At 39.2% G+C, this 24,825-nt stretch overlaps 1 protein-coding gene across 13 annotated transcripts in view; it reads left to right on the forward strand.

The window, feature by feature from the left end:
* The window catches only part of KLF12 (Kruppel like factor 12), a 578,056-nt gene that overhangs the window by 347,269 nt on the left and 205,962 nt on the right, over positions 1-24,825 (forward strand). For all 13 annotated transcript variants that reach the window (XM_032402856.1, XM_032402855.1, XM_032402857.1 and 10 more), the window contains one exon: positions 62-151. In XM_032402856.1, coding sequence (XP_032258747.1) covers positions 62-151 — 90 coding nt within the window. The remainder of the gene's footprint in view (positions 1-61; positions 152-24,825) is intronic.

The raw sequence follows: 24,825 nt of genomic DNA on the forward strand, positions 1-24,825 counted from the left end.
ATGCCCTCATTTGAATGCTTTATAGCTGACTTTCCCTCTCTCTCTCTGTTTTTACTCTCAGAATATCAACACCTTTGAGAACAGAATGTTAATGCTTGATGGGATGCCGTCAGTCAGAGTCAAAACAGAGCTTTTGGAATCTGAACAAGGGGTAAGTTTCCAACGATGCCGCCCTCTTCTCTTTATGATAGCGGCAGTCATTTCCAGAGCATCTTGACGTTTGCTGGCCTATGCTTTTTTCTCTCAAGTAAAGATCATCTGAGACTGGTTGATCCTCATCCATTTGCAACCTCAAACATTACTAACTTGGAAAAGACAACTTCCTGAAACTAGGAAGACACAGTGACCTTATAAGAACCATATGGTTTTAAGTTAGCGAAGGTTTTGAAAAGCTAATAAAAATCCAAAGCAAAGAGGAATTATTAAAAAATAAGATAGGAATATAACCTCCATGCCAAAATGGCTTGTTTCTTTCTTAGGAAGTTACGGAGTACAGGTATGGGAATGTTCCTGTTTGTTGGATTGATTTTTCTTGTGACATTTGTATTTACCCTTTTATATACCATGAGGACTAGAGGACAGTTGATGAAATTTAAGTTGGTGAGTTTGAAATGCAAATAAAGCAAAAGAAGACTTGTATAACAATACATAGCAAAATTGACAAATTAACGCATGGCTAGTGAAAATATGAAGACTTAAGAACACAGCTGGATTTCTTTTTTAAAAGAAGTTAGGTGATTTTGTAATTGTTAACACTTGTAGCTTCACTAGTTAAAATTATAATAAGGGCAATGTGACTGCTTGCAGCATTGGCTGACCCCGTTTTGTATTTAAGTGAGAAAGCCCAGACCGCGTGCCCGAGGGCACACTGCCTACCTGTGTTACTAACTCACAACCACTGAGACACTACAGATGTCCGAAACAAGGGTAAATTAAGTAAATATTTAATCTTAATCTTATTAATGTATCTCTTACCAAAAAAAAAGCAAAACATTGGCAATGTTTTGTAAGTGAGCAACCAGAAGACATTTTAAATGTAAATAAAATTTCACTTAAGAAATCTGTGTGCATGAGTTCATGTGGGACTCCATTCAAGGGGTTCGGATGCTGATGTATGAGAGGGACTTCATAATGAGGAACTGAGGGCATGAATCCAGATGGTGGCATGTAGAGGGTTTCTCCAATAACTTCCCCATCCCTGAGCAATCTGTGGCAAGATGTATGGCATCTCAATGTATAGTTCTCTTCTTCACGCTAAGCCTGTGTCTGAAACAGTTTATATTCAGTGTTGATTGTTGTAGCTCTGCAGTGAACTTTGTGGGGTACGTCAGCCAATAACACACCTTCTCCGTTCTGTGCATGACATGACGACAGAATCACATAGGTTCGACCTAACACTTAGCAGAGCATCGTGATCGAAAACACTGTGTGGTGGCGATTGGTATTATTTGTTCATTGTAGACAAGGCTTCAGAAAAAGTCCTGTGTTCACCTGGATTTTCTAGCCTACTCACCAAGTTAAACTCTATGTCTTCCAAGCCAAGTAGTTTTTACCTTTGCTGTTGAACCTAACATAAGAAGGATTTGTTTTATTTCTTTGGAATTTCTGTTTTCTTAATCTAAGTGCATGAGCATCAGTTTCATAAAATAAATTTCTACACACCACGTGTTTAAGTTGGTGTGTAGAACACACCACACAGACCAGAGTATCTCATTCACAGAGGATAACGTTTTTCCGTTGCTGATGGAAAAGTGAAAGAGTGGTATATTCCACATTGTTGCTTTTATTTCACGAGATGTTCTTCAACTTGAATAGCAGTAAATCTACTCAAGTCATGCATGTTGGAGGACGGCAGAGAAGAACAGAGAGTACTACTTGCGCCACTGGTTGGAGCCAGGATGGTGTATCGTTGTTATTAGCTCAGGGAATCTTTGAGGATGTCAGGATACTTCTCCTTTACTGTCAGTTTTCAGGGGTAAGGTAAGGTTTGCATGAAGGATTTAGATGCACAAAAAACAAAAGCCATGATTCCCAGGGGTTTTACATTGTGAATACGAACCTCATGCCACATTACTTCTAGACATTATTTACTGCCCTCAGATAGGGACAGGAAAAATGGTAGGTTCATAGGTTTTACTTAATGCTTAGTCATTAAAATCAATTTTCCTCCTTGTGAGTGGAGCTGTTGTTAGTATTTTAACCCTAATTTAGATTGTGCATGTTGAAGGCAAGTAGAAACTTGATTTTATTCTTTTCCTAAGCTTTGTATGTACTTCTTAAATATATGGCAGATATAATTTTGTTCTCTTTTACAGTAAAGCTTTAAGAGAAGCAGCCCAGTGTTTAATGAAATGTATTATGACCTAATTATTTATGGAGTACAGTAATTTGTATTTAGTCATTTATAATATTTCAAATCCATTCTTCTTTAAAATTAGGGATGAAATCTAGATTTTTAGGGAACTTCGCTTTTGGTCATTTTACTGGAGTTTTTAATTGGGGTATAATGGGGATGGGTGATATATGGTATCACTTCAGAACCAGAACTATTTTAGTTAGATAAGGAATACTAGAATTCTAAACATTTCCTTATTTCCATCTTATAGGACTCTTTCCTCATTTCCTGTTAAAAGCTGGTTGAAGTTTGATTATTTTTATAAGAAACTGTAAACAGTGGTGAAATTAAGATAATCCTATGTGTGATTATGGGCTTCTGAAAAAGATGTGAGATATTACTAACAATGAACACAAAGTTATAGAAATGAATCTGTGCATCACAACAATGAATGAGAATGCCTGAGCTTGATGTCAAGGATTGGATTCTGTAATCACTCTGGAAGACCTAATTTCAAGGGTGTTTTTAGGACATAGACATTAAACGTCCAGTGTTTTGGGGAAGAAAAGTTTTGTGTGTCTTTCAGGCCCCGGGCGGCATTGTAAAGATACAGTACCTTACATGGCCCTCCTTTTTCAGTGCAGCATGCACGCATATGTCTGTTCTCCTCTCCTGGCTATAAATAGTCCCTGTCAGCTGGTCTATACATATCCCCCCAGCCTTCCAAGGAATTCAGGACCCGATGACCACATTTCGGAGCTGGAAGAAGGACTGTGGAATGGGTCTAGGTTTGCCACTCTGCTTTCTCTCTTCTCTGAAAAGTTCTGGCTGCCTTGCCTCATTCTCTTAATAGTTTTATGGTGTGTGAAGGTGGTCATAGCTCTTCAATCAGATTGTAAGCTCTTGGAGGACAAGAATTGTTTCTTGTATTTTTCTTGTAGGTCCTGGCACCTGGCGAGTGGTTAAGAAATACATGCTTTGCTTGTCTGGGCATTATAACTGGCATGGTGGAAAAATATGAAACCAGTCATTAGCTCGTTATAAACCCGCTCTGTCAACTTCCTAGGGTTGTTGTGAACAAAAAAATAAAAATTGGAAATGTTGGAAACAGACATTCTCATTGGTGGCATGGTGTTCATCTTGTAGCTATGTGAACTGAACAGGTACAGTAACATATGGACACCAACTCTGTGTGCCTGCCTTCTGTTTGGAATTCTGTGACTCCTGCATCCTTAGTTTTATGATACCTAAGTAGATGATTATTGTAGTCTCTTGAAACGTGACTTCAGTTTCCTTCGGGCTTGTCGGTAACGCAGCACATGCTGCTAAGCAGTCCGTGGGAAGGGCGTGAGCTCTTGTGATACGCTTCAGGGGCACAGCAAGGAGGGTTGGAATGACTTTGACTGTGACCTTTGGTGCTTGTGTCCTGCTGTTACAAGAGCTTCCCAGATGCTGTCAGCCTTTGGATGTTCTCACATGTTATTAAGCAAAGGACTAAAGCAGGAGGAAGAGGACTGGAATGATTCCACCCAGAGATAAGGCGGTGACAGAGAAAGGGTACTGCCTCAAAGACATAAAATGTGATTTTTGTTCCTGGCCTTGCAGCTCACCAGCTTGAATGGCTTTGGGAAGTGACTCCGTAACTCCAGGCCTCTATGTCCTCATCTGTACAGTGGGGGTGTTAAGACTGGCCCGGGTTCCACTGACATTCTTTGAGTCTGGTAATGGGCCAGGAGTGAGAAAAAGCATTTCCCATTGGGAGTTTAACAGTCCTACCACAAGGAAGCTGCCTGTGTGTGGAGGTAGAAATACATCGACTTTAAAAGGGGACAGACCCAAGTTCAGATGTTCACTCTGCCAGGGGCCAGCCGTGTGGGTCCCCTTGGTCTCTATCCACCTGTTTCTCCTCTTCTGGGAAGTGAAGTGAACTGCAGCCTCCTAAGAGCCTGCCTGCATGCGGTGGATGCTGAATAAATGTTCTCCCTTTGAAGAAAAGCAGGAATAAAAAGGGCCCCATTGTTTCAGTTTCCATGGATGCAAGTCTCATAACGTATTTAGTAGAGATTAAACATCTGGATTCATTTAGAATTGTAAAAGAAGATTTAAGGTAAATCTCCAAGTGCAACCCTTATTTTTTATTTGAATTTTTATTTAAGCGTATCTGGAGAAATATTTCAAATTCTGATTAGATTTTATCACATAAAAAATGGGATAATGGAGCCAGAAATCAATGATTATATTAACACAAAAATGACATCCTATTTTGGTGTGACAGTGGTATCTGGCCACAATTTTTTAAAAAAGTTCTGAGTTTGTACGCTTCTGAGATACTTACTGCTATATTTACAGGTGAGATGATTAGGTGTCTGGGATTTGCTGCAAAGTGAGGCGGGAGGGCAGAATGGATGGGGAGGAAGACGAGCTAAGACTGGCCAGGAGTCCATCATTATTGAAGCTACACAACCTGTACCGGGGGGGGGGGGGGGGGGGTCTCGTGTAACCGTTCTGCCTAATTTTGTATATATTTGAGATTCTTGAAAGTAAAATGTTTAAAAAAGAGAAGAAGCCCTCTACATAAAAACAGAAAAATTCATCGGTGCACAGGCGTCAGAGGGAGTCCTGCAGGAAGCATGCGTCACCCAGCCCCCCTCACTGTTCCCTGAGTGCAGGTAAGGAGCTGACCCGAGGCCCTCCCCCAGCCACAGCCATGCTCAGGCCTGTGGTCACCCCTCCTCTCCCTTCCCCTGAGGGCAGGTGCATTTCTGAGCCGTGGGCCTTTAGGTAGAGAGTGGAAGCAAGAGTGGAGCAGAGAGAGAGAGGGAGAAAGACATTGGGTGTTTTGCCAGTTTTGTGTTCCGAGCAGTCAGTGATTGGGTCGTAGAAGACCGTTGTGCGTTCCGCTGGGGGACAAAGCCCCATGCCACTTGACCACAGCTGTGGAGCACCGAAGGATGCCGGTGTGGCAGCAGACAGATTTAATTGTTCCTGGCCTTGCAGCTCACTAGCTTGAATGGCTTAGTACCAGAAGATGTCAGGCCAGGGATTCCTATGAGCTCCTTAATTTTAGAGATAGGACAGAAGAGGGGCGCCTGGGTGACTCAGTAGGTTAGTGTCTGCCTTCAGCTCAGGTCATGATCCCAGGGTCCTGGGATTGAGCCCCGCATCAGGCTCCCTGCTCAGCAGAGAGCCTGCTTCTCCCTCTCCCTCTGCTGCTCCCCCTGCTTGTGCTCTCTCTCTCTCTCTTTCTCTGTCAAATAAATAAAATCTTGAAAAGAAAAAAAGGACAGAAGGGAGTGATGGTCCTTTTCCTAGAGGCAGCTTGCAGTAACTTTTGCAAAGCATTCTGCAGGGCATTCATAACAAGGCGGGGAAGGCATTTCTGTATCACAAAGGACTGACTAGCACCATTAAGTCAACTATAGTGTACCTTCCTGTAGAGTGGAGTTTTGCTTTATGCTTCTCATTATTCCTCATCATCTCAGTACAAGGAGCTTATAGCTAGGCAGGGCTCAATAAATAGTGATTCAGATGCTATTTATTGTAAGTGAGAGCCAGGGCCAGACTGTAGAATACTGAGGATTTTGAGACAGGTGCTATTTTGGAAAAGACCCCAATCTTTAGGCTTAATAAAGAAATAGACAGGTGCAAGTATTGTAGCTGCACCTAGACATGTGCTATGGAATGTTTAAGACAGGCAGTTACATTAAAATTTAGTAGCTTTAGAGAGAGAGAGAAAAAAAAAAAAAACCCAACAACAAACCTTTTTCTTTTCCTCAGTAAAACCGTATGTTTAATTTAACATAAAAGGTTTAATATATATCTGTGTGTAAAAGCTTAGCAAGACAGTGTTACTTTAATTACTTTATCAGAAGAAAAGAAAAGGCATTGTAAAACTGCCACTTGCCGTGCCCTTTAACAGAAGCTCATTATTACCTCCCCTACTGTGGAACAGAAGCCAGCGGAGCTAGTAAATTCGTAGAATTATCTTAGACATATGAATTTGCTTATCGTTTAATATTCTCCAATGACCCACTGCTTGAGAACCTTTGATCTGTAGTGAAATCTTTGCCTGTCACTCCCTGGCTTCAAAGGAAAACATATGCAGAAGCTGTGTTATTCCTAATCCAAGAAGACCATTTAAAAAAAAAAAAAAGGCAGGAAAAAATATCTGTACTTGCAAAACTCATTTTTAGGAAGAGCTATCCTCCACTAAAGAAGCAGAGTTGGACTGATTTTAATAATGTCAGAATGGCCAATAAATGTATTAATAGAAGGAATTGAAAATCAATGAGCTGTGATAGTAATTACAGATAGGACCCAAGGGAAATATAGCAGGCAGACAAATCCTTTCCCTTGGGGGCTGCCCTGGGCAAAGCTATGAAGTTGATAATTCTGCCCTCCTTCTTTCCCGTTAAGCAATGTACTTTCTCCTTCAGCTTAATTCTCCACTCCCAACCCTTGGTGCTGTGATGGCTCAGGGTACCCACAGATGACCGGTTCTAACTGGAGTCTCCTTAATTGAGGAAAATGTAAAGTGCTATTCTTTCCGGGAGTCATTTGCATTTTTATAGGGTCAGTGCTTTGTAAAAAGGAACACTTCTTAAAGAGATTTCATGCTCTGAGTAATTTGGAAATTTCAAGTTGAGGGAAAATTAACCTCTCTGGAATATTTCAGCTAATGCATGATTGTGTGTGCCTTCGTGTACTGGTCTTTGTGGTAGAATTTCAAAAACAAAATCTGGACCATGAGGCAAGAGTTGCTCTTTATCTAGATGTGTTTTCATGTGCTAATATTTGCATACTGATTCACAGTTTATAACTGTGATTATAGCTTATTTAACCCTTGGGGGACTTTTGCTTTGGACCACGGGGGATTAATTGCTATGGGAATTGACCTCGTACCATAAATAACTAGAAAGCCAGACTAAAATATATGAAATGTTTTTACATACTGAGCAACAACAGGCAGTTAAGGACTGTGATCCTTGGGAGTAGGGCAGAAAAGGAGGTGAACTTTGCTAGTGCCATAGCCTTCTGCCTAAAGGCAAAGCAGGGGGAGGAACCCAAATAGGGCCTAGCAGCCACTGAGTTAGGCGGGCAGGGATGGGAACTTGGGAAAGGTCAAGGCAACTGGTTTTTAAGGGGAACAATAACAGAGAGGAAGGAATTGTATGGAGAGAGCTCCAGAGATCCTCAAAAGTGACCCTCTCAGAAGGGTTTGGCTAAGTAATGATCTACCTGTGTGTGGAGGAAAACAAGGAAAGAACAAGGAAGGCAATAGGTGGAACAGTTTTTTTTTTTTTTTTTAAAGATTTTATTTGTTTGAGAGGGGGAGACAGAGAGAAAGAGGGAGAGCATGTGAGAGAGCATGCACACATAAGTATGGGGGAGGGGCAGAGGGAGAGGGACAAGCAGACTCCCCACTGAGCGCAGAGCTTGACTCTGGGCTCAATCCCAGGACCCTGAGATCATGACCTGTGCCAAAGTCAGATGCTTAACTGACTGAGCCACCCAGGTGCCCCTCTGGAGCAATTCTTAGGGCTCACATACAGTTCCCACAGACCAGAATGGAGAGACCCCTTTGTACATGGGGGCATTTGGTAGGGGTCTCAGAAGGGCCACAGGTTAGTAATGGGGCTGAATTCGTCCCACAGTCGTCTGGACTGGGTTTTGTCATGAAGGACATGAGAAGCAAACCCTGAAAGTGTCAAACTGACCTGGAAGTTACTTAATTATGCCAGAGCAAAATCCAGCACTCTACCAGAAGACACAACAAGATCTAGCCTTCAATAATGTAAAGGTTCCACTATCTGGCAATTGATCATAATTGATTGGATTGATCAGACAGAAAAAAAGACAAAATGAACAAAACCTCTGTGACCTGTGGAACAATCTCAAGTAGTCTATCATATGTACAATGGAACTGTCAGGATAGGCAGGGTCAGTAAAAATAATTTGAAGAACTTATGGCTAGACATTATCCAAATAAGAGGAAAACCCACATATGCAAGAAATTCAGTTAGCCCCAAGCAGAAGAAACCACACCAAAGCATAAAATAATCAAATTGCTGGAAACAGGTAATGAAGAACAGTCTTAAAAGCAGCCAATGGAGAAGAGGGGAATATATCTGGTATACAAAGGTGCAAAAATCAGACTTCTTATCAGATACCATGCAAGACAGAAGAAAGTCACTTACTTAGGTAAAAGGAAAAGGACACTGGATAGAAATCTGGATCTGCACAAGGAAATGTCTAAGAGCACTCAAAATGGTAAGTATGTAGGCAAATATAAAAGATGTAAAAAATCTTTTTAAAAGAAAATTATGCAAAGCAAACATAACACATTGTGGAGTTTATAACATATTGAATGAGCAACAGCAGTCACACAGAGATGGGGGCATGGAAGGAAATATACCATCGGATATGGTATTATGTGAAGGGAGATGGTATTAAGTTAAAGGTGTATGTTGTAAATCCTAAAGCAAACACACACACACACAGTAAAACAGCCAATGTAGTTAATAAACCAACGGTGGAAATGAACTGGAAGCATTTTTAAAAATACTCCATTTTCTCTGAATGAAGGCAGGAAAGAGGAAAGATGAACAAAGAGCAGATAGGGGAAATAGAAAACAAAGAGCAAGTTATTTAAACGTTATATGTAAATAATCGTGTGGAACAGAAAGAGTTTAAGCACTCCATTTAAAAGATAGATTGTCAGCTTGGGAATAAAAGCAAGACCTAACTACACGCCACCTGTAAGATGTTTTCTTTAAATATAAAGATACAGGTACGTAGTGAGTAACAGGATAGAATCAAGAGTAGACAAAATCATGAAGCAGAAAAGAGAATGGTGGTTGTCAGGGATTTGGTGGACTGGGATGTGGGCAGTTGTTTGATGGTGTCGAGTTTCAGTTTTGCAAGATGAAAAAAGGTCTGTTATAGAGCAATGTAAATGTGGTTAACACTACTGACCTGCACATATAGAGATGGTTGTGGGTAAATTTTATATTTTGTGTTCATTACCTCAATTAAAAATAAAAATAAGTTTTTTTTTTTTTAAAGATTTTATTTATTTATTTGACAGAGAGAGACACAGCGAGAGAGGGAACACAAGCAGGGGGAGTGGGAGAGGGAGAAGCAGGCTTCCCGCTGAGCAGGGAGCCCAATGCGGGGCTCAATCCCAGGACTCTGGGATCATGACCCGAGCCGAAGGCAGACGCCTAACAACTGAGCCACCCAGGCGCCCCTAAAAATAAGTTTAAAAGCCCAGAGAACTGATGATTCATAACTGTACCAGAGAGCTTGTATGGATTATTGAACCGAGTGGCTGAAGGAAGACTTTAGCAGAAATCATTTCAAATGGCCTCACATGGGACTTGACTTTTTAAAAAGCCTGCTTGTTATAGCAACAACCATGTGTGAGTAAATGGCCCTATTTTTACTTACAGTAGATACTTCTTAAATAAATGTTGGCTTTAACAACACCCTTCTTCTGACTCTGGAGGAAGAAGTTTTGTGTGAAACGTGAGGTCACTTGGGTGTAGGTCATCCCTATCTTGTTGATTGTGGACAAGGCTTGTCCTTCTCCAGATCAGACACTGGAATTCTTATGTCTGATAACATTTTTATTATTAAAGAATTTAAATATATAAAAAAACTTTTCAAGATGAAATTAAAGGCATGATCACATTATCTTGCAATAAAAGCTGTTAATAGTTTAGGATATTTTCTTCCAGGAACATAATAAATCTATACTAAACATTCTTTTAAACAAACAGAAAGTAAAAGGATAGAAAAAGATACGTATATCCTAAATCACAACAACAAAAACAAAACTGTGCTTCCTGTATTAATATTAGACAAAATAGACTTCAGAAAAAGGAATATAGCCAGAGATAAAGTGGAACATTGCATAATGATAAGATCATTTGTTTATAGGACATAACAGTCCTACATGCTTTTGCACCTAAGTAAACCCTTGAGTATGCAATGTCATCCCCATTACTAAAGAAAACCGCAGAGATCTTGTATGTTGAGGTCACACCACCAGTAAGTAACAGGGATGGAACTGAGTCCGTGTCTTGTGAATCAGAATCTTTTCACTATTGCAAGCTTTCTTTGTTGCTCAACTTTGATAGCTGTTTTAACTAGAATATTGCAAACAATCCGATATAAAATAACTCCCACTATAATATTGATGTTTAAGAAGGATTTAAGCAGATTTTACAGAAAGTTTTAGTTGAGCATGCCAATAAATGCGAATTTACCTAGAGAGGCTCGTGGCCATTTCAGTAGTCTGCAGTAAATATGAACTCTTGGGTCTCTCTTTTAATTGCATAGGATTAAAAAACATTTTTTACTATATGTTTGTTTTAATATAAAATAATGTTTGCAGGTATTTAACAGTAGGTAGAAATTACAAAAATATTCCCTGGTCATCATATGGGCAAAATTGTATTTCACTGTGTGTCTATCAGTTTCGGAAATCTAATGGAGCAGAGCTGACACCACATATCAGATTCACCTTCTAGAAAACTTCTTGGTCTCTGTCATAGGATCTTGAGAGCCCAGAATTTTATAAATATGTAACAACATAAAGATGTCCACTCTTGCTTTTTTTTTTTTTTTACTGCTTTACAAATTATGTCAGAGTCATCACTGAGGACAATGCATACTTTGCTACCAAGGCATATTCCACCTGGTGGAAAGTTTGATCAATTTAATATCTTGCTGACTGGTCGTGTCTGTGGACTGTGGAAAAATGAGTCTGTCTCTGATCCACTGGTTAGTCCTTTTTCTTGTCTGAAGGGAATATTGTCAGAAGATTTTCTTAGTAAAAGAATATCTACTTCTTGTCAATCGTAGATGAACTTTGATGTTCAGATGACTTATAGTTCCCATGATCAATCCTCTTTCCAACTCTCAAACTTCAGTTTCATTGCTGTGCTCCTGTCGTAACTAATTATATCTTTTTCAGTGAAGCCATGAGGATGATGATTGAAAGTATTCACTCTTAAAGCCTATATCTGCTAAATAAGACAATCTTATTCTTCAAAATTAAGAAAAAGAATGTACTTTTCTTAGGTTTGTTTTGTTTTTTTAAACCCCAGGTGTATACTTTTTTGTTTTCAATGTGAAAGAAATGAACACAATTGTAGGTTTAAAACCTCTAACCTCCTTTGTCTCAGTCAGCTCTAACCAAGAAGTAGAATACATCTCTTGGGTTGCTTCAGGTTTTGTTATGAATTTCATATGAAGATGAGTATTCAGATGGTTTAAAAATGGATCATCAATATATTATTGTGTTCACTAAAAGAACAAGCAAGGCATTTGAGGTGAAGTATTTTCTATGAACAGTACAGTGGCTTTGGGCACATTTTAGGGACCTGACAGTTTGGACATTGTTTTTAGGCCCATACACATGATCTTCTCATGCACAGGATATGTCCCCCCCACCCCAGTCAATATTGTATTCAATGAAAACTTTTTTTTTTTTTTAAATTTTTGTTTTGAAAATTTTTAAGTTCTATCCCCAACGTGGGGCTTGAACTCTCTACTCTAAGATCAAGAGTCACAAACTCTACCTACTGAGCCAGCCAGGCACCCCAATAAAAACTTATATTGTTGGAAGTTTCAGTTTTTTATCCTCAACCACTTTGCAAGGGAAAATGATTTTCATATACATCATCATTATTACTATGATAAATAAATATCAGTAATATGCTAAAACCGTTAATGTCTATTGTTTTATTGAGTCATAAATTAGATATAAAGACAGTTCTCTCTTTCTGTTCTCATTGCATGACTATTGCTGTCATTTGCTCTCATCTCCCTCCCACCAAATTTTATTGCCATAGTGGCCTCTTTTTTTTTTTTTAATTTTTTTATTAACATATAATGTATTATTTGTTTCAGGGGTACAGGTCTGTGATTCATCAGTCTTACACAATTCACAGTGCTCACCATAGTACATACCCTCCCCAATGTCCATCACCCAGCCACCCCATCCCTCCCACCCCGCTCCACTCCAGCAACCCTCAGTTTGTTTCCTGAGATTAAGAGTCTCTTATGGTTTGTACCACAGCGGCTTCTAATTTCCACATTGACATTCCACAAATACATATAAGTGGAGATGTTGCCTTAATCTCTCCTCCTTGGATTATTCTCCTTGGGGTATATTCACATTTCTTTGCAGGGTTTTTGAACTACAGAAATGTTTTTGAGAAGGAGGTGAAACATTTCCCTATATTTAAATTCAGGTATAGTAAGGGGTATGGAATTCAGATAGAATAAATGAAATTGTATACATAGGCTTAACATAGTGCACTATGTATTAAGCAATACAAAGTAACTGCTCTTGCAGTTATTGTAGTTTGAATTTCTTCTTAATTTAATGATATAAAATGATATATGTATATGACATGGTGTATGTAAGTTAAAATATATGCCTAGTTATTCACATAGATCTTGAAAGAAAGACTTGATACTCCAAAGTTATACTGTTTCATAAGACTCCATTATCCATTAAAAAATGGTACTGTCCATCTGTATGTTTACACAATAAACCTATATTGATATTATGTTACTATATACCTGCCTTTAACATAATTCACATTTAAAAATAATGTCTTTAGTTCTTTATTCTTGGACTTATTCAGAGGTACTGTATCTCATCAAATATAGCTAACTTTGCTTAAACGTACGGAACTAGAAACACTTGTTACTGTAGAAGGCATTTGAAATATTGTTCAGAAACACATATGGCCATGATAGTTAAAGGAGTAATGGTTTAAAAATAACTTTGTATTTCATAAAACAAAGCAATTTTTCTAGTGAATATTTTAAATTTCTCTTTCCACAAAGAGAGTTATATTGCCACCATTCAAAATTTCCATTGTTTTGAAAAATGATCCTTACAAAAATAGTAAGAAAACTAGGAGAGGCAAAAATAGTATATGATCTATAATGTGACTGATTTCTTAAGTTAATATCTTTTGCTTTTTCTTATAGGAAAAGTAATGCATATGGTTATGCTATAACATTTTGAAATAGTTGGGGAAGAAAGCCACCAAGTAATTGATATCACTAGTTTTCGGATTACATAAATTATCATCTTTATGCCCTGAAAAATGCCTTGCTATTTTAAGAGACCTATGGCCTTTGTTAGAGTAAATTGTTTTCAAATGAAGTAAAGTCGTACCTACATGATCTGACCCTACTTTATGTAGCTGACATGATTCACCAAACCTTCTCAGCGTGTTATCAGAGTGTGTAATGCTCTTTTGTGATTGCTTGACATCTTTTATCATCTTGACTTTTTGCTGGCTTCCCATATTGTGATTCCAATCCCCCTGAAATAGAATCTTTAAAAATAACAAAAACAGAAACCCCTGCACTTCCTAGACTCGTACAGCTAGGGTATAGACTCGTTGCCAGTCAGTTGTACGACGCACTGGAGGGATGCAGAAGGTGGCAATGCAGGGCTGCCTGCTTATGGGAAGACTGCTGTTGGGGTAAGCGCAGTGGCGGGAACGTCTGGCTGTTTGGAGGAGGTTGTGACAGACGCTCTGGCATCAAATGCTGGAATACAGGGACAGTGGTATTTTCACTGGAAGAGACTTGTGATGTGGTCTGGCTTTCCTCCACCCGTATTGTTCCTTGCTATGTAGAATTTAAGCATGCTTCTCTGACCTACCAAGAGATTTTCTGAGCCGATATTTAAAAATGTATTCTCTCTCCGATTCAACTAGTCAGAGTGTATTCTTTTTTTTTTTTTTTTTTTTTTTTTGTTTACAGCTGCCACAGTGAGGTCTACTCACTTTCCTGCTTCAATATGTTGGGGCTCAGCTCAGTGATTCTTTGGTTAAGTGCGTGAACTCTGGAGCTAGACTGGCTATATTTATGTTCTGGCTCCAACATTTTTTTCTGTGACCTGAGCAAGCTAGTTAATCTCTCTCTCGGTTTCTTCATCTATAAAATGGGGATTATAATAGTCCCTACCTTGTGGAGTTTCTGGGAAATAAAGGAGTTAATATATATAATATTTACTAGCTGCTTGCTGTTGCTTCATCCTAATACCCTCTCTGTTCCTGTAGCTGATTTTGGTCGTGGTTATCCTGCATGTCCCAGCACAGCATCTCTCTTCCATAAAGTATATTCCCATTGATCTCTCTCTTCTCTGCACTTTTATTGAATTAACCTATAGTCACTACCCATCTAATTTAGCACTTAATTTAGCTCAAACTGCATTATGTATATTAACTGTTTGATTTCAACCCCATTCATTTGTGAATTCAGTCTCAAAACAATCATTTATGGTGCAAGTTGTTAGGGATCTAGGTAGGCAGTAGCCTAACATGAAGGAGCCCCCACAGTTTATTTGGAAGATGATCCTAATATTAAATATCCCAAAAGGAATAGCTACGAAGAGTAGCATATAAGAACACTGACACAGTGTGTTTGATCATTTATATCATCTCCTCAAATGCTCCTAGTAATCCTACAGTGGTCCTCTCTACCAGTGAGGCCAGTTGTAATTAGCAATGGTTAAGTAACTTCTCCCAAGATCAACCTGCTTCTCAGTGTCAGAACCAGCTGTGTTTGAACTAAAAAAAAAAAAAAAAGATGTTTTCTGTAATACTAGGTTGCCAGTTAACGAATGCTAGAAATATCTGAGGTGAAATAATCATGGGAAATCAATGATTCTTGAAGAATCATTCTCATTATTTAATTGTCATGTTTCATGAAAAATATTTATTGAAATAATATTGTCTATTGATTAGTTGACTGAATCTGATTTGGTTAATCTAGCCTTGCATTTGTTGGTATTAGAAATGTATTTTCTTCTTCAGATTTCGTAGTCTGAAGAAAAGTGGTGGCAAAGTGCTACTCAGCATCTGTATGTATCCCCCTGTGTAATCCAGAGTACCTTATTATCTGTTACTATTTGATGCTTGCATAAATATAATGAGAAGATGGTATAGGGTATTGTGATCACCATTTTTCACGTGAACAATTGGCAACATAATAATGCAGTCACTTGCCTAGAGCCCAGATCATCAGTGGCAGTTGGGAGATTATAACCCTGGCCTTCCAACACTTAGCCTTCAGCTAAAGGGTTTAACCGTATGCATATTTCAAATGCCGATATGTCCCGTACACAGTTTAGGATATTCAGTAGAGCTGTGGACAGATGGGGTCCCCAGAAATCATCACGGACTTTAGTGATATATCTTAGTGGGACAAGGAAATGCTGACCTGATGATATGGATGGAAGTAGAACTGAGTTTTGATGGAAGAGTTTGGAGAGCAGGTATAGAGAAGATGAAACAGTCTTGAGTGGGTGGAGATAGTGTGAAAGAACACTGATGGGACCGGGGCTTATCCTTGTATAGGCTGCCATTGGAGAGCAGATTTTTCAGAGTAAAAGAGGGTATAATTCATCCTTTTGTTTGGACAACAGAGCACCATCACTTGTCATATAAAGGAAGAATGTTGGCCTAGTACTGCTGTTTTGGTGGGGTGGGGGGTGATCCATTGTCTCTGGGGTTCTCCTCACTCTTAGCTGACATATTGGCTTCTCTCCTTCTTTTCCGTGCCTTCTCATTTGTGCTATTCCCAATTCTTGCTGTGGTACTGAATTTTCAAGCCTGTTCTGCTGTTCCAGAATTCATTTAGATAAATTTGGAGTTATTGATATTTGTTCACATAAAAGCTGTGTTATAGTTAAGTGGCTAGACATTTGAGTTTCATGCTTCACACCCTTTCAGATTCCTTATACCATTTCATTTACTTAATATGATTTCATTGTAAGTCTCTGTAACACTCTGGGAATAATCCATGGGATTACTTTGGGCCCATTATTTTTATGGACCCAGAGAGTTATTTGAGTGCTGCTCTGTCATGTTCTCAGAGTCTTACAATGGTGTGTGAGTCTAGAGAGACACTCTTATTTTATGGAAATCATTCAGTACTGTAGATGTGCAGTGAATTTAGCCCAATTCTGCAGAGCTACTACTACTTGGGTAATTCAGAGAAACGACATGTGTTCTTAAAACTAAGCCATTTGTTCTTTGTCTTTGATGAGTTAAAAGTGGTGATTTAGTCTGATTAGTTTTTGCAAAATAAGTGATCCTTGTACAACGTCTTTGGTTCCTAGTTATTTATTCATTCATTAAAATAAAAACCGAGGGGGGAGGGACATGGAACAGATCTACATGGGAGAACCCTGAAAGATGAAGTTATATGTATAATTCAAGTTTCAGGATTTTACACTGATGTGCTTTATTATTTAAAGAGTTGGGCGTGCTCTACCTGAGTACCATGTTACAGCTTGTGAATACCCTTTGTGTGCTTCAGAGCACTTCCTTGTGCATTATTATTTGCTGTTTGTTACAATTCAGTGAGGAGATAGAATGTGATCATCATTTTTCACATTGGAAAACTGAGAAATGACGTTTTTGCTCAGATGGAGTACGGTTGGATAACTTTCTAAGGGATGGCCAGAGAATGCAGGTGTTCTTGCTTGACATTGAAGATCAGATTGTGAGCCAGGTCGAATGGTGGGGAGGGTTTAATCTCAGGACTTGGAAACCCGGGGCATGGAAGGTAGCCCTTTTCAGAATGTGCTCTGCTGCCTGGGGCTACAAAATCCCCTGGGTTCCTGCCCCAGACTCTCTGGGAACAGGAAAAAGGAACTTGGGTGTAAAGCACAACCCCCCAGGGGATTCCCATGCTTCCAGCATTTTGAGAACCACTGATCCAAAGTGAGGTTCTGACTTCTCACTAGGCTTCTTCTGACTGTGACTTTGAAGGTGCTACCATCTAAACCACAGAAGCTCCCTTCTGTCATGGAGCTACGGAAGGCCTCATGTGGCGGCTGTGAGACCCTGTGGGACAGTCTGCCCCGGCTGATGTGCTGGGTTGGGCAGGGGAGTCCTTGGGCGCGGCGGTCTGGAGACAGCAATTGTTAGTACCCAGAATTGGTGAGTAGGTGCGTGTGAATTCTGAATGGCACAAATAAAACTCAGTGAGAGTTGTGAGGAAATTACCTAAGAAGTAGAGTAAGTGTAATTCCCATCGTACTGGGTCCACTTTCTGCGGCAGCCTTTGGATTCCTGTGGAGCCCAGTGAATTCCCATTGTCAGGTGCAGCATTGTATTTTCAAGTTCTAAGCCAATTACCATTGAATCGTGAGAAATGTACTTAACTGTATCTTTGAAGAAGGAGTTCACGTTTTAGTCATTGACATTTTATTTTACCTCTTCTCTGCTAAGAGAGTGAATGACTCATTTAGAAGTTAAAAAATACTTGAACTGTTTAAAATATTGATGTTATAAGTGCCATAACTTAGAAGAGGAAGCATGAAAATTGGCATTTAAATGATGTCTCTAAAGATCCCACATCTTTTGTGCAGACTGAGACTCGCTGTTGCAGTGAGGCTGTGGTGTCGGATTCAGAGCTCACCTCTGAAAGGCTGGCAGCAGGGCCGCTGGGGCTGCTGGGGGCCTCATAAAGCTCCCCTGCCGAGGGGGGCTTGGGGTTAATACTCCCTCTGTGCTCTCCTGGCCAATCAGGACCCTTGGCGCATGATTTTCCTAGGGTAATTTTCTTTTTCTAATTATCTGAAGAGATGTCAGTTTCTAATTTTTTTTTATTTTTTTAAGTTTGAACTGGGGGTCTTTTGGGTTAGCTGACGCCTTACACAGTGCCTATGACAATGCATAAAGTAGGCTCTCAACGAATGCTCATTTCACTGGAATTCACTCAGCCTGACTAGAAATCTGAGATTCTGTGCTTATGTTTCTGCGACACAGTGTCATGGTATTGGTCCATAGAATCCCAGTTCTGTCACCTCTGGCATGGATGGTCCAAAGAGCCTGCCTTTCTCCTGGCTGTAAGAAAAGATGGATCACGTCCCGCCCCTCTTCCCTCCAACAAAACAGAGGAACAAGTTTTATAAGATCTGAAAGACTCATGTCACACTCTTCCCCCTCTGTTTCCCTCCTGCTTTCCAAAACCCAGTCTCTCATTTCTCAGTGTGTCTGCCTTTGTCACTTCTTAGCAATCAGAGATGAGCATATGTGACAGTCGAATATTAACTTAAAGGTCAACTTGATTATCAACCTGTCTAAATAATAGAAATAATAATAGCCTAATTCTCTCTTTTGCTTTTAATCCCTGGCTACTGGCTTTTTGTGTAGCCACAGTAGAACAGCCCTAACTTATGAATACTCTTTGGCGATATGGGATAACTGGTGACCTCTTTCCCTTGGTATTATTAAGCCACGCCAAAATTATCTTGAGGTGAGAACAGTACTGCTGTTGTCTGGATTTTTAGGAATATTAAAATCATTGATCAAAACCCTGGAAAGCCCTTTGTTAATCAAATATCTTAAACCTTTTACACAATAATCTAGCTTCTTGATTTTACTGGTTGTTTTCTGTGGTTACAGAGATGTTAAGCTCATCTTCAGTCCGATAGTATATTTGAAATACACAAATGATCTGTTTATGACACCAGGAGAATATCTGTAGGATTTCCAACATAGACCATTGAAGGAAAAAAAAAAATGCAAACACGACTTTGACCTTCACTTCATAGGTAAAATCTTTAAGGCAAGGACTGGGAGGAATCAAGTAATTTTCGGCATATAGACTATGAAGCTTTTACTCCTCAAAGGTAATAGCAATTTAAATGGAAAACAATGCAGTTGAAACTGGACATTAAATTAATTCAGTTAAATGGGAACTAGGTACCAAAAAAACAGCTTCATGCAATAGTAGAAATCCCTCAGATCCTCTGCACTGCTTAAAGCATATGTTTTCCCTATGGGGGGGAAATTTTTCGTGCAGTTAAAAACATAATGCTATCTATTGGTCCTCCAGGCACATAACAGGAAGTCCACAGGTTCTGAAGCTCCTCTTATCTTCATAACTTATAGGTGTGATCGTAGAGGTTTAATATATATATATATTTTTTGATCTTTCCTTTGTCTTGAGAGTACAGTATAGAGGCCGGCTGAAATAACTTTGAGAGATGTGGTATCCAGAAAGCTTACCTTATGAGTTTGCAATATGTGTGTTATTTAGCCCCTAGGGAAGGTACTTTTAAAGTCCCCGAGTTACTTTAAAACTTTTCAAGCTAAAAACTTGAGTTTATGTTAGGAGATAAGACGCCAGGTGAGAACAGTGTTAATTAACAGATACTTGTAGTCTTTTAGCATATATGTTTTTGTTTGATTCTTCTAACATTTCAGTTGAGGAATTAAATTGCAGAATGTGTACGTGTCCATCTGATATCAAAACTCTGGAATGTTCTTAGATGATGAAAAAATGCTATCTTAAGCGTATTTTCTGATAGACGTGTGAGATAGGAGAACATATTAATGTGTAAGGATTCATAGCCTCTCCTTTTTTTTTTTTTTTTTTTGCCAACTTCTTTGTTGTCGTGGGTTGTTATACAGAATCCGGATCAGGGGAGAGAGAGGACTTTTTGAGGATGGTGGCGGGGTGGGGGGGTAGAAGTGAAAAAGCAGGAAATCCAACGTGCTCTGATTTGTTCTGGAAAGGGCAGAGAGCTGTTGCTAAATGAGAGAATAATTGATTTTGAGTGTGTGGGGATGGGGGTAGGGAGATTGAGCCCAAGAGCTAAAAAAAAAAAAAAAAAGCGCTCTGACAAGTTTGGGTAGAGAGTTAAGAAGTTTGGTGGGCAGGAAGGGATAGATCTGCCAAGTGTTTCAGATTTTGAAAATGGGGAAAAGGGCATTTTAGAATGTAGATTGCGCATTACAATCACATTTTAATTTTCTGTTGAGAGACTTGACTAAATATCTGAATTATTTTTTGAACACTGGACTGGAATTTTCCTTGAATGACACATTGCTATGCCTGGCCTCATAAGGCAGCTCACCTCCACGTAGGTGTCAGTGTATTTTTAAAAATCAGTGTGTACATGTGTGCATACACACAGACTACATGTACATATATGTATGTAGTTATGCATATGTAAATAGATTACATATTTATATATAATGTATACATATATACTGAAAATATAAATCGATGTGTATATATTTGCATATATGTATATTCATAAAATTATATGTATTGTTATTTTATACATAAATAATTTTGTATGCACAAACGCCAAATACTTCTCACAGTATTGGCAGTGCTATATTTAGAACAGGCTTTTTATTTTATTTTTTTTAAAGATTTTATTTATTTATTTGACGAGAGAGAGACACACAGTGAGAGAGGGAACACAAACAGGGGGAGTGGGAGAGGGAGAAGCAGGCTTCCCGCTGAGCAGGGAGCCCCATGCGGGGCTCGATCCCAGGACCCTGGGATTATGACCTGAGCCGAAGGCAGATGCTTAACTGACTGAGCCACCCAGGCGCCCCTAGAACAGGCTTTTTAAACAACTTTTCATTTTGCTGAGTTTGAAAGGGAAATGACTCCAGCAGTGTGGTCCCTGGAAGGAGAACAGGGGATGTCCTGACAGTGAAATCCCTCAGTGGAATCTGGAGTACCTTCTGCAGCTGGCTGGACTTTCTTCCTTGCTGTATAGTGAGGAAATTTAGGGGAGAAAGATTTGTAAGAGAGAGAATTGATAGTGGCACTCAGCTTGGTTAACTCTCAGAGAAGGGTTTAGAATCTAAGGATCTGCCAAAGTCTGTCGGAGGGCAACCCTGAGGAACTAGAACACGTCTCAGGTGAGGAATGAAAATGTTTGCTTTTCAACATTGCAAATCCTTGGGAAGTTATTTTGCTTTTCATGGCATATTGATTACAGTGCCCAGAATTTTGGTTTGCATTCAAATGCAGTGTTAAAGATTAATTCATGACAGTATGGTATATTATGTTAATGATGTAGCTAGAAATTGAAGATGAGTAAAGCACAACAATCAAATAAACATGATCATTTGACCCATTAGGGTAAGCTGCAAAATTATGTATAGCCAATTTTAATTTTAGAGAATTTTAAATGCTGAGGGAATTCAGGCTTTTTAAAAAAATAGGTTCATTTCATCTCTAAGTACTCTGTTGTAGATTTAGGACTTAAAGAAAGAATGCTTTCTTCCCTGTATGAAGATAAGCAGGGTCAGTAGAGAAAATCCAGTGGCCTCTGAGCAGGCTAGAGAGATCATACACATGAGTCCTTATGGGCTGGTCAGTGTTAGGTCTTCCTAAAGGATCAGAACTGTGTCACGGGATCAAATTTTCTGGGGTATTGATCCAATTTGTGGATAACCATTCTAGAAATTTTCATGGTACTTCTTGTGTGGCTCTTTAGTGAGGAGCTTTCTGCATTAGAATTCTTGAAGAAACACCAGAACCTAATCTATGATTGCTCTGTCAACTGTGAGTTTTTCTAAAAGTGACCTTTTTGACATCTGGAAGCCTCCTTCAACTTGGGCTGTGCTCCTGGGGTCGTCACGAGGACTTCCATTGGCTCTCCAAAGCTCAGGGGAAGAGCTGCTCTATGAGTCACTACCAGTAGTTTGATTAGAGGGCACCCATTTAGCTTGTGGCATTTTGCAGGTGTTCTCCGGAATCTGATCGGTTTTTCAGAATAGTCCAATCGACCATCTATTCAGAGGTAATGGTGTGTTTCAGATCTTCAGGACTTTGGCAGCACAACTCAAAATAGAGGAATTAAGCGTAAATCAAGCAGCATTAAAGAGTCTTTTAGGAAGGAGTGGGGTTTAGAGCACATCAGTGGAGAGCCTCAGTAGCAATTAGGGTTCCCTTAACAATCGTGAGGTTCTGGCAGGAGAAATCCTGTGTCTAGCCAAACTCAGGATCAGGTGGTAAGAAATGAGTCCTTGTTGGATAATTCTTCTACTGGCAGTCTTTCTTTTTTCTGGTTCTGATTGTTAAGTAGTTCTCTAAATGTTCTCTTTGTAATGGGTAAAGTGCTTGAATCTGAGCAAGTTTGAATCCAATGTAGTTCACATCCCAGAGTCTGTTTTGTATTTCTTTTGTTATCAAGTATTAAAATACACCTAAGGTAATCCTCCATAGAGACTCTTGTATAGTACGGGGGCTGAGGTGAGAAATGTGCCTTAGGTTGGTAGGCCTTTATGTAGTTCATCTACATCATAGAGGGGAGAATGGCATTTTTCTAGGAGCAATTTAAAAGAGAGAGAGCAGCAAAAATAGTTGTAGACCAAATGTAGACATTCCAGTGATAGAATTTCAAGGTGGAAACATATTGCCATGGCAACAAAAATTTGAGTAGGAGTAAGAAATACGAAGAATTGAGGAGGGAAGTCTATTTGGAAAAAATGAAGGAAGGAAAAATAAGTTTTAAGTTTAACTCATTTATAATTGTGTTTGCCAAGTCAGCATTCACATTTGGTCCCTTTCACTCAGTCTGGTGAGGGAAATATATAGACATATATATTCTTAACTGGTACCTAAACACTTAAAGATTAACTGCCCTTTACCTAGACTTAAGTTTTTTAACTAGAATAAGCCCTTAAAGACTTAAAATGAAGTCAGAAATGCTGTCTTTTTCATCTCTTGCTGTGCCTTCACAGTGGAGAAGCTCAGCAAATGTTTTCTGATTAATATTTTTCATTCAGTTTCGTTTAAAAAATGCCTTCTGAATACCTATTCTGTGCCACGCATTGTCCGAGAGCTGCAGGGACACAAACCACCTAATATGTAATCTCTTACATGAACAAAGTTTACATTCGAAAACAGAATGAGATTGCCGTAGGAAGAATAATATTAGCTTAACGTGTATTGATTACTTATTTGCTAGATTTAGTGTTTTACATACGTTGTTTCATTTAATTTTTCTGGCAAACCTAGAAGGTTAGATGTTATCCTTTTCTTCCTTAAAGAAAATGAATGTGAAGAAAGATATGCCAGTCATTGTGTTAACTACATGTTAATGGCAGAGGCCACCTCAGTGCCCAGTACAAACCAAAAGTCAGGCTCTTAAATGTACCTTTGTGTTGCCATCTTACACGTGTGTGATGAGGAGCACTGGCAAGTACAAAATATGGGTATTTAAAAATAGGAAGAGATTTCTGACCATGGAGTGACTAGATCTGTTTTAGGAGATCCGGAAGAACTTCAGAGTGGTGACGACTGATACAGACCTTGAAAGGGTTAGTATAGGCACAAGAGGAATCATTCTAAGCTGAGGGAATAGCACCAGGGAAGGTGTCGAGATTTATTAGCGGGTTAAGTGGCCATGTCTGCGTTAGAATGCTATGTATTGGCTATTTTAATAGCACTTATAAAATAATCATTTTTCTAGCATATAAAGTGGACACTAAGAAAATGGAGGTGGGTTTTTTTTTTTTTTTAAGGCAGGACCAATCAGGTACTTGGTGTGCAACCTGTGCTGGACCTTGGATGGTCTATTTTTGGTGATGCTTATTCGAATTTGGACAGTAGTCAGTTGCAGAGTTTTTTGTTTTTTTTTTTAAAGATTTTATTTATTTATTTGACAGAGAGAGACACAGCGAGAGAGGGAACACAAGCAGGGGGAGTGGGAGAGGGAGAAGCAGGCTTCCCGCGGAGCAGGGAGCCCGATGCAGGGCTCGATCCCAGGACCCTGGGACCATGACCTGAGCCGAAGGCAGACGCTTAACGACTGAGCCACCCAGGCGCCCCTACAGAGTTTTATTAAAAGACATGACCATTGTTTGACTTAGTTGGGTGCAGTAGGAGCCCAGGGACTACCAGTGTACATGTTCCTACCTTCAGAATAATTGCTGACAATATTTTATTGCTCTGAAAATGTGTTTTTATACCTGTTAATTGGGGACAGATGAAGTTAACTGTCAAATAAAAACAATTACATTATCATGAGATCTCAAAGCCAGTCCTTGTACCTACAGCCTAGAATACTGAGAGCAAGATGCAGATATCTTGATACTTTATCTTCCATTTCTTTGCTAAATATGAATATATTAATTGATATGACCACAGCTTGTCACTAAGCTTCTGCTTCATCACCCCTCACACCAAAGTTAAATGACAGGACTTAAGACTTCAATTACAAAGTAACTGGCACATTTTGGCTAATCCAACCTAATACTTCCTAAATGATTCTTATTTAAATATTATGATTTCTATTTTATAAACAGAATAGGAGGCAAAGACAATTAATTTCATTCTCGATTTTAAACTCTTTTTTCGGTTTGGGGGATGTTGAAGGGTAGATTCTCCCAGAGGAGACAATCTCTTGTGGCTCTTCTGCTCTAGCCAGGTAGGGATACTGACTAGATGTTGGACAGCTCTGGTCCTTGTGGTCTGTGCCAGTTCTGAAATCCAATAACTCTGTAGTTTAATTGGTTGTTATTTCTATGGTAATTTTAGCCATTAGGTTAAATCATTAACTTTTTAAAGCCCTTTTTGCGTAGGTAACAGAACTGTCCCAAATTAGAATACTGTTTATTTGCCTGTTTCACACAGGATTTATCCTTCTTAATTATGGCAGTCAGATTACTCCAAACATCAAT

This window comes from Phoca vitulina, unplaced genomic scaffold (genome assembly GCF_004348235.1).
Source record: "Phoca vitulina isolate PV1807 unplaced genomic scaffold, GSC_HSeal_1.0 scaffold5, whole genome shotgun sequence".
Lineage (NCBI taxonomy): Eukaryota > Metazoa > Chordata > Mammalia > Carnivora > Phocidae > Phoca > Phoca vitulina.